The sequence below is a fragment of the Mus pahari genome, chromosome 3 (genome assembly GCF_900095145.1).
Source record: "Mus pahari chromosome 3, PAHARI_EIJ_v1.1, whole genome shotgun sequence".
NCBI lineage: Eukaryota > Metazoa > Chordata > Mammalia > Rodentia > Muridae > Mus > Mus pahari.
In genome coordinates this window covers 149,506,913-149,517,641 of record NC_034592.1, presented here as the reverse complement: position 1 = coordinate 149,517,641, position 10,729 = coordinate 149,506,913, and the positions used below count along the sequence as shown (strand labels likewise).

General features: G+C 52.2%; 1 protein-coding gene across 1 annotated transcript in view; it reads left to right on the top strand.

The window, feature by feature from the left end:
• Ptgis (prostaglandin I2 synthase) overlaps positions 1-10,729 on the top strand; it is a 41,552-nt gene that overhangs the window by 8,326 nt on the left and 22,497 nt on the right. Inside the window, exons 2-4 of the mRNA XM_021194183.2 lie at positions 5,623-5,746; positions 7,997-8,175; positions 9,331-9,474. Coding sequence (XP_021049842.1) covers positions 5,623-5,746; positions 7,997-8,175; positions 9,331-9,474 — 447 coding nt within the window. The remainder of the gene's footprint in view (positions 1-5,622; positions 5,747-7,996; positions 8,176-9,330; positions 9,475-10,729) is intronic.

Below are 10,729 nucleotides of genomic sequence, written 5' to 3'. Positions count from 1 at the left end.
GTGCTGGGATTAAAGGCATGTGCCTCCATGCCCGGCTCCCTTTTCTTTTTCTTTTTTCTCATTTCTTTCTTCCTTTTTTGAGACAGAGTCTCAAGTATCCTAGGCTAGCCTTGCGTATGACCTGCCTCACCTCCTGTGTGCTGGGGTCCCAGGGGACTTACAACCACACCCAGTTTATTCATTCTGAGAATGAACCTAAGGTTTCACGCATGCTTGGCAAGCCCCCACACTGAGCCAGGCCCACTCAGCTGCCATCTGCTTTTTCTACTAGGCAGTGAAGGGGGCGGGGCGGGGCGGGGCGAACACCTTGGAATAGCTTTAGAAGAGCCTGTGTTAGTGGCAGATAGGAAACCCCAAGAGGCCTGTGGGTGCACGCTGGAGGAAGACTGGGCAAAGTAGGTTTAAAAGAGAGATTCAGCTCCCCAACCAGCCGAGGAGAACCGAGCCCTGTTCCGTTTCCCAGCACATTCTCCCAGGATCCCTTCTTGCTGTGCTCTGAATTGAACTTTGCACAGAAAGGTTGGGCAGCCTACCAGTGTTGCACAGTTGATCAAGCCAGCCTCTGAGTCGGTCATTCCAGAACTCGGACTGCTGGGCCTTCACTCTTGAGTCTCTCAGCAACTCTGGGAGGCAGGCCTTTTCACTGAGTCTGACTATGTGCACAGTTTATTCATGTGATGTGTATTCTTTAAGCACCTACTATGTTCCAGGCACAGTTTTCAGTCTGAGTAAACACTAGGTCTCCTGCTCTCTTGGAATAGATCCACTCAGTGAGGACACCATTGTCAAGCCAGGGTTGCCATAGAAGGCCTGACAGCCCCTACCGACTCCCTCCCCTGGTTCACAAAGGCTGTGGCAGAGCTGGCCCTACCTGATGGGACACACTAGGAGAGAGAGCAGAGGGACATCTTGGTCCGCGGAAAACAGGATGAAAGGCTAAGTCTCAACGCCTTCCTCCCCCAACTCCTGGTCTGGCAGGGCCTCAAAGAGTGAGAGTGTCAATTAGCCTTGGGAGACCGCAGGCTCTAAAATAGAGCCTGCCTGGGCCCTGCTGTCCGCAGGCTGAATCACGCTGGAATGTGGCCTGCCGCCCGCCTGCCCGCCCGCTGACGCCCGGGATTGGCTTGGGGTCCGGCGCAGGCAGGGGAGCCGCCAGCCATCCGCGGGAAGGCCCCAGGCGCCCCAGCTCCAGCTTCCTGTCTTTGTCTGCACCTCCTTGGGCTTCTCTGTGGGAGAAGGGCATGGCCAGAAATAACGCCTGGCTCCCTCGCTGCTCAGCTCCTTCACTGCTGTAGGATCAAGCCTGACGGAGGAAGCCCCTGTGTTCCCAAAGATGGCCCCGGGACAGATCCTGCACATTGGCAGGTTGCTGTCATCTCTCTGTGACTCTTTCAGCATCTGTAAAGTGTGTGTGTGGGGGGGGGACAGATGCTCAGTAGGGGTGATCATATGGGCTCTGGATGAAAACCTAGCATGTCTGCAGGGAACCTCCGGGCAAGGGCTTCAGTCTCTCCGTGCCTCAGTTTTCTCCTCTGTAAAATGGATCTTGTGGGAAGAGCTGTTCCTCGAGGGGAGGAGCCACCCAGCTCTGGCCTCTGTACATCAGCTGCTACCACCCAGCAAGGCAACAATGACTGATGTTATGGGCGGCAATTCAAGTGCAGCCGTGGCTCAGTAAATGGCACTTAGGAGACTTCTGGGTCCTTTTCCCAAGGTGCTCCTGGCCTGGCTGCCAGGTGCTCTCCGAGGTGTCCCTCTCACCCTCCTTAGAACGACAGAGTGTCTAAAGAGCTCTACCCATGTCATAGACCAGCACACTGAAGCAGACAACAGTTGCGTCACGATCTAGTAAGAAATACAGCTGGAATTTGAAGCCAGGAAGTGTGGTGTCCAAGTTTGGGAGGTAACCCCTGGCCTTCCGGCCTCCCTTGCACAACCCATTGCTCTGGGCTGGTAAGGGCAGATGCACACTGGCTACTGAGCTGTTCCTTTGGAAGCCAGAAGAGCCTCTAGCCCAGGGCTTCAAAGGAAGGAAGAAGTTGCTGGCAGTACTCAGAAGCCACCAACAATGGAGCTATGCTGGCTTTGGAGGTCTTCTCTGGGCCGGCTAGGCTCGCCTCCAGAAGCAGTCTGGTCAGGGAGTGTTAGGGGTCTGGGGGGGCGAGGCACTTCCTGTGCCCCCCACATCATCTTCGTCTCCTTCAGTCTTCCTCAGCCTTGGTCATCGTGTCCCATACATCCCTGGCACAGACTCTAGAAAGGCGAGGGACAGCCAGACGGAGGAGCGGAAGGGGACGGGGGATCCTGAGCTCCCCTGAATTGCTAGATGTGACCAAAGCCCCTCACTCTGGAAGTGGGGAAGCTGATGGCAGGCCTTTCCCCTCGGACAGTCACTGTGCTCGCCTGAGACCAGACATCTTGCCTCTCTGGATTGCTCTCCTATGTAAAAAGCAGTCCCGGCACTGAGGGACTCCTGCTTCAACCCTTCCACGGGATCCTCACTGTATCTGTCAGAAAAGCCAGACTCTCCTTGACCAGGCTCTCCTGGTCTTCAAGGTCATCTCTGTCGTCCTCACTTAAGTGTCATTTATGCATTCTCCGCTTGGGCCACACCAGATGCTGTATTCTTGGGGACCCGTGTCAGCACGCTACCACCCAGGACTTGTGGCTCCCTCTGCCTGCAGGTTCCTTTTCCTCCCTCCGGAGGCTTCGCTCCCTTCGGACCCCGCCCCTTCCGGCCCCGCCCCCGGACGTCCCCTTCATCAGGTCTGTTTCTGTCCTACTCCCTGTTCTGTTCTTTGTCTTTAGTGAGCCTCACTCCACTTACCTTAAACTTCACAGTTTAAAGCTGCAACTCAAGGGTTTTAGTCCAGTCTCGAGGTTAAGCAGCCATCACCCGCAATTCCAGAACATTTTCTCCTGAACAGAAACCCTACATCTGTTGGCAGCTACCCTCTCTCCTTGTTCCCCAGGCAACCACTAAGCTAAGCCTAGCTCTGTGTATCTCCTGGCTCTCTGGTCTGGGTTCTGCTTAGCACCGTGTCTTAAGATCCAGCACCACTTCTTTCTTCAAGGCTGAGGACTAGCCTGCAGCATAGATATACCACAGTTAGTCTGTCTCACATGTAACAGTGTGAGCCACCGTGTGTCTGCTTATGCAGGGACGTGTTTCTGTTCCTAGGGGTCAAACTGCTTCATCCTGTGGTATGTGTAACCTTTCTGGAACTGCCAGGCTGGTTTCTAAGACAGCTGCATCTGTGTACATTTGTGTGGTCCAGGCAGCTGCATCTGTGTGCATCTGTGTGGTCCAGCTCCTTCACATCCTTGCAAACTCTAATTTTCCCTTTAACTTAAAACAAAACAAGACAGTACTGCAGCCATTAGAATGGGTACAAAATAGAACCTGGTGGTTGTGTTTCCCTGGTAACCAGGGAAATGCCCATTGGTCATTTTGGCATCTTCTTTGAACATCCCATTCAAATCCTTTGAACATTTAGTAATTAATTGTTGGTTTTTTGAAACAGTCTTCATCAAAGCTGGTCTCAAACTCATGAGTCTCCTGCCTCAGTCTCCCAAGTACTAAGATTCCAGGCCTGGCCAGCATATATAATATATATAGCATAATATATATATATATATATATATATATATATATATATATATATATATAATGTATCTTCAGGGTTGGGAGTCAAATCTACAGCTTCATGAATGGTAGGCAGGCACTGTACCACAGAGCCACATCCCAGCTCTTGTTATTTGAGACTGTTTTTTTCTGTAGCCCAGGCTACCCTCAGACCCATGATCCTACCTCCTCAGCCTCCCAGGGCGGGGCTCACAAGTGTGCAGGGCCACGCCCACCTCATGCATTTTTAAATTGAGAATGTTTGTTCTCTCTGCCAACTTGTGTCTCTTTCATTCACTTCCTGATGGATTCGGGGGCCATCTGTCCAGTTCTCTGCTCTGTCTCCAGAATCCAAGGCCCCAATGTCTGCCTTGTAGTAATGTGTGGTGAATGAGTGAATGAACTACAGTGAGAGGAAAGATATGACAGTTCATTCATTCACTCCCTCACTAAGTCACTGTCAGTTATTCATTCATATATTGATTGCTCATTTACTCCTCATTCAGTCATTCCTTCACTCTGTCATTCTCATACATTGGTCACTCATTCATTCATTTACTGTCAGTTATTCATTTATACATTAGCCACTCATTCACTCACTTACTAATGCATGCATTCACTCATTCTTTACGTAGTAGACAGGTGTCTGGGGCTTTCTGCATTCCTGTGGCTCTGATGACTCTCAGGCTGAGACAGGGTCCTCATAGGGGCTTAGGGACCTCCCAGTGGCTTCCTTAGCTCACAGTCCCTCCTGCAGGAGGAAGCAGATGAGATGTAACTTCCCACAGAATCAAGCACTGTGGATCTGTGTGGTAGTTAGTGCAGTAGTTTAAGTCATTAGCTGGTCCTGAGCCCACAGAGGTTGGGGTCAGGGTAGGCAGAGTCCATGTGGATGACAAACTGTCCCTGTCTTCAGTGGCTGTCCCCTCTATCCTCAGAGCCAACCACAGAGGCTGACCCTTATATCCCTTCCCTGATTTGACTTTCATTGCCCAGAGGAGCCCCATCTCCCCGTAAGGACTAGCTCACTAAGCAGAAAGTTTATTTTAAAGGCTGACCTCCGGGGCTGGAGAGATGGCTCGCCTGTTACGATGCTTGTTGCTCTTATAGAGAATTTGGTTTGGTTCCTAGAACCCATATTGGGCTGCTCGCAACTGTCTGTAACTCCAGTTCCAGAGTTCCAGGGACTCTGATATACTCTTCAGATTCACCATGCCCTACACACACACACACACACACACACACACACACACACAGCAAGGAAGGATCAAACCCACCATGGGCTGTGGTTGGACGTGCCCTTCTTAGGGACCTGCACGTACCTTACAGTACTGCTTCCTCAAGGACAGTACGGACACTAACCTTTGTTGCAAACTAAGGCAGCCTGCTTTCCTGCCCTAGGGCATGGCCTGGCTCTTGCCTCAGAGGGCTCCCAGGTTTGGCTCCATGGAGCAGAGACTGTGACGAAGCCTGTGTCCTGCCACCCCATCCCTGATACTGCTCTCTTCCTGTGGGCAGGAGAGGGAGCATGAGATGACCCAAGCTCAGACTGCCTCAGAGAACTCTGGACCCTTCTGCTGGGTGCTGGAAGCTCCTCCCACAGGGAGTCATCTATGCAGTAGTTCCCGCCTGTCTCCCACCCTCCGCCTCCACCTCACCCTGGGTCCATCCTCTATACAGAGGCTAACATATCTGTATCCCTTCCCCCCACACCAATCACCCTCCTCACAGGCCTTCTCAGAACCCCTTCCTCACTCAGAGACAAAGCCATTGTCCTCCTGCCTATACAACCATAGGGGTCTCACCCACAACCTGGCTCTGGCTACACATACTCTGTTGGCCCACACTTACCTCTATACTGTCCTTTGAGCCCATAACACCAACCCCAGGGCCTTGGCTCTTGCTGTTCCCTCTTGCTGGAAAGCTCTTCTCTCAGGAGTCATCCCCCCCGCCCCCTTTGCTTTATCATGTGATGTTAAGTGCTGTGGCTTCCGCAGGCGACCCGGTGAGCCTCCGTTGGACCTGGGCAGCATCCCCTGGCTGGGCCATGCCTTGGAGTTTGGGAGAGATGCCGCCAGCTTCCTCACCAGGATGAAGGAGAAGCATGGTGACATATTTACTGTGAGTATCTCTAGGAGGGACAGGAGTGAGTGGCTGCTCATCACTGGGGCCATCCACTCCTCCAACATCTACCCACACACAGACCCATCCACTCCAACATCTACCCACACACCGACCCATCCACTCCTCCAACATCTACCCACTCATCGACCCATCCACTCCTCCAACATCTACCCACACACAGACCCATCCACTCCAACATCTACCCACACACCGACCCATCCACTTCTCCAACATCTACCCACACACCTACCCATCCAGGGGAGGCTGACTGTCCCTCTGTCTGTCCAATTGTGCATACCATGGACCAGTGATCAGCAGAGCTCTGTGCTCTAAGGGTGTGCTCTGGCAAGCACACCCAGGGATATTTAAGATGTAATCAGCTTGCAGCCGGGCATGGTAGCGCATGCCTTTAATCCCAGCACTTGGGAGGCAGAGGCAGGAGGATTTCTGAGTTTGAGGCCAGCCTGGTCTACAAAGTGAGTTCCAAGATAGCCAGGGCTATACAGAGAAACCCTGTCTCAAAAAACAAAACAAAACAAAACAAAACAACAAGAAAAAAAGATGTAATCAGCTTGTCAATTAGGATTCAATATGCTTCCACACTCCCATTTATCCATCTGTCTTTCTGTATATTCACCCAATGTGTCTGTCTTTCTATCATCTATTTAGTCTCTTTAAAAAAGATTTTTTTTAATCTATCCTTTTTAAGATTAAATTTTATTCATGTATACATGTGTGTATCTGTGTGCATGTGTGTGTTTATGACATCTGTGCAGAAGCCCGCAGAGGCTGGATGAAAGTGACAGAACCCCTGGAGCTGGTGTTACAGATGGTTGTGAGACACCATGGCATGCTGGGAGCTGAACTCAGTTCCTCTGGAAGAGTAGCCAGTGTTCCTCTGAACTGCTCTCCAGCCTCTACCTACCTATCAAAGCTCACCCAGCATTCGCTATCCAGCTTCCGTCTTTAGACTCCAATTCCTTTGACATCCCTCTATTCACTTTTATCTCCATCTACCACAGCCCAGCCAATGCTCACCTTCTCTCCACTTAGCACCTGACTGGTCTGCTCTCTGCACATCTACTTCTGTATTTATCCACCTACCCACCCAGTCATCCACTCATCTACCCACCCATTCACCCACCCCACAACCAACCAGTCATCCCCCCACTTACCCACCCAATCATCCACTCATTACTGACCCATCCACCCACTCATCCACCTACCAACCCATCCACCCATCCGTCTACCTTCCTACCTACCCACCCATCTACCCACCCACCCAGAGACACACCTACCCATGCACCCACCCATACCTCTCCCTACTCACCAACCCACTCATCCATCACCCATCTATGTCTTCAGGACCGTCCAGTCACCCCCTGTTCTTGAGTGCTTGCAGCTCCTGACCCTATGGTGTTCACACTTCAGGCTGTTGTTTGGTCTACTTAGCATCTTGTCACCCATGTCCCCAACATTCTAACCTGCAGCCACACATCTAACAGATCTGTCCATATGTCCTTCTGTTCCCCACCTGACACTTCCACCTAACACCTCCCTTCCCTTCTTTGCCTTCCTATTTTCCACCTAGCTACCCAGCCATCTTTCCTTCAGTTTATGTCTTCTTCCTCCATCTTTATCCACGCACCCAACTCATTTACGGTCAGCACTGGCATTTACCCGTCCACCTACTCACCCACCCTTCATCTACCCCAGCCGCACTCTCACCTACAGTCTACTGGCATTTACCCAGCAATGTCTGTCCATCTGCTCATCCTTTTCCTTGTGGTGGTACCGGGGATCGAACTCAGGACATCATGCATGTCAGGCAAAGACAACATCATTTTTCACTTTTGCACCCCTGCCCCCTTCTCCCTTCTTACCTGGAGACAGGATCTTACTATTATTACCTGGCGTGGCCTTGAACTCTGTAATTCAGTCAGCCCTCAAACCCGGCATCCTCCTGCCTCAGTCTCTTGAGGAGCTGCGATTCTAGGCCTGGCCACAACCTTTGCTTTTAGAAGGTTTTGGCCAGTCTTAGCTCTGATAGGTTTCAGCATGGAGGTTTGGAGCATGTTGTCCCGTGTCCCAGCCTAAATTTTGCAGTGGTAGATGGGCGAGTGGCAGAGCCTAGCTCAAAGGATGGGAGGGGCGAGCCAGTCTGCTGCTGGCCAGTGCCTGTGGTGCCCATGCTTGCTGACAGATGCCTGAATGCAGAGGGCTGCCATCTACCCACTCCTCCAACAGGTGCTGGTCGGGGGCAGGTACGTCACTGTTCTCCTGGACCCACACTCTTATGACACAGTGGTGTGGGAGCTGCGTACACGGCTGGACTTCCATCCCTACGCCATCTTCCTCATGGAGAGGATTTTTGATCTGCAGCTTCCAAATTTCAACCCCAGTGAGGAGAAGGCCAGGATGAAGCCGTGAGTGCTGAGATGGGCCTGTGGGCGGGCCTGGGTGGGGGCTTCAACCCCACATCCTGTTGTCCTTGGCCCCTGTCTCTGTCATGGTTACTATTGCTGTGATGAAATACCATGATCAAAAGCAAGTTGCGAAGGGAAGTGTTTGTTTGGCCGTATACTTCCATATTGCTCTTCATCACTGAAGGAAGTCAGGACATGACCTCAAACAGGGCAGAACCCTGGAGGCAGGAGTTGATGCAGAGGTCGTGGAGAGGTGCTGCTTACTGGCTTGCTTCCCCTGGCTTGCTTCCCCTGGCTTGCTCAGCTTGCTTTTTCATAGAACCCAGGACCACCAGCCGAGGGTAGCACCACCCACAAGGCGCTGTGCCCTCCCCGGATCAATCACTAACTAGGAAAAATGCCCTACGGGCTTGCTTACAGCCAGATCTTATGGAGACATTTTCTTAGTCACGGTTCCCTCCACTCTGAGGACTTAGCCTGTGTCAAGTTGCTGTAAAACTTTCCAGCCCAGCCCTGAGGCCACTGTCTAGGAGAGACAATTAAGAAATCAATGCAACTAGACTCACTGCCTGGCTCACACCTGCCAGTTTGTGTTGCCACACTAGGTTTCACTGGCACTTAGACACTCCAGTAACTCACTGCGATTGGTGGCGTTGATGGAGCCTTACATGTCGACAGACCATCTCTGACCCTTGGCTCTGAGCAGCTCGACAGGCCAGCACCCCCCTCACCCTGGCCCCATGCATCCTCAGGCTGTGTCTCAGGTCCACATGGGGAGGCTGGTCAGCAGCCCAGTCTTTGATCCATGCCCCGTCCATCTGGAATTGTATCACCAGCCCTCTGCTGGATTTCACAGAGGAGGAGCTCGCTTCATACTTGTCTAGAAGCTTGTGGGTTCCTTGTCCAAGTTTGTGCACCAGGCAAGGACAGACTGTCCTGGCCAGGAGCTCATGACGTAGGGTGAGGCCAAACAGTGCTTGAGCCTCAGCAGTGCCCTTCCCTGCTTACGCTGCCTTGTCCTGACGCTATTCTCTTTGTACCTGAGTCTCTCCACTATAAAACTGTCCCAGTGGTGACTGGTATTCCTTCAGCATGCATGCAATCTTTTTTGAGTATATTAAGTGGCAAATACCTATCTTCTGTGGCTGGTCGCAGGACCCTCATGCACAGAGATCTGCAGGCGCTCACGGAAGCCATGTATACCAACCTTCGCACGGTCCTGCTTGGTGACTCCACAGAAGCCGGCAGTGACTGGCAGGAGACAGGTCTCCTTGAGTTCTCCTACAAAGCCCTGCTCAGGTGAGCCCACAACCTTGTCATGACTGAGGGAACTGGGGGTGCCCTGTGGGTGGGGACACTGTGGGAGATGCTCAAAGGAGGGAGGTGGTTCAGGTGGAACTCCAAATTCTCTTCACACAACTTGAGCTATAAACCAGATGTTAACTGTCAAAGGGCGCCGAGTGTCCAAGTGTCCTCCAGACGGGAGTCCGTGTCGTAGTCTGGGTTTCTATTCCTGCACAAACATCATGACCAAGAAACAAGTTGGGGAGGAAAGGGTTTATTCAGCTTATACTTTCACACTGCTGTTCATCACCAGAGGAAGTCAGGACTGGAACTCAATCAGGTCAGGAAGCAGGAGCTGAGGCAGAGGCCATGGAGGGATGTTCTTTACTGGCTTGCTTCCCCTGGCTTGCTCAGCTTGCTTTCTTATAGAAGCCAGGACTACCGGCCCAGGATGGCACCACCCCCAAGGGGACCTCCCCCCTTGATCACTAATTGAGAAAATGCCTTACAGCTGGATCTCGTGGAGGCATTTCCTCAAGGGAGGCTCCTTTCTCTGTGATAACTCCAGCTTGTGTCAGTTGACACACAGGACCAGCCAGCACAGTCCTCTAGCTGAGTGTCACACATCTGTGCGGTGGCTTAGACTCTGGCCCTCATAGGCTGTGATGCTTGGGAGACTCGCCAGGGAGCTTGACCTGAGGTTGGACCTCCTAACTGTAGTAAAAACAGCGCAGCAAGTGCAGCGTCCTCAATGGTCCCACAGGAAACAGCAGGGGACACAGCAGCTGCGTTCCTGATGCCTGAGACCCAGAGATGGAACATCTGGGGGCTTTCGGTCTCAATGCTGAGGCCTAACTGCAGTGCTGCGGGGTGCTGGCTGTGCCAAAACTTTAGTGAGAAACAGGATGAGCGAGGCCCTGGCGTGGGAAGAAGCCAGGGTGGCAAAGGGCAAAGCGGGGAAATGGCAGGGGAGAGAGCAGGTGGAGATGTCTGCAGAAGCCGGCCTCACAGCCTGGAGGAAGGCTCTGGAATGGAGGCTCAGCTGGATGGTGACTTTAGGGACTGTCTTAGTTAGGGTTTTACTGCTGTGAACAGACACCATGACCAAGGTAAGTCTTATAAAAACAACATTTAATTGGGGCTGGCTTACAGGTTCAGAGGTTCAGCCCATTATCATCAAGGCGGGAGCATGGCAGCATCCAGGCAGGCATGGCGCAGGCAGAGCTACGAGTTCTACATCTTCATCCAAAGGCTGCTAGTGCAAGACTGA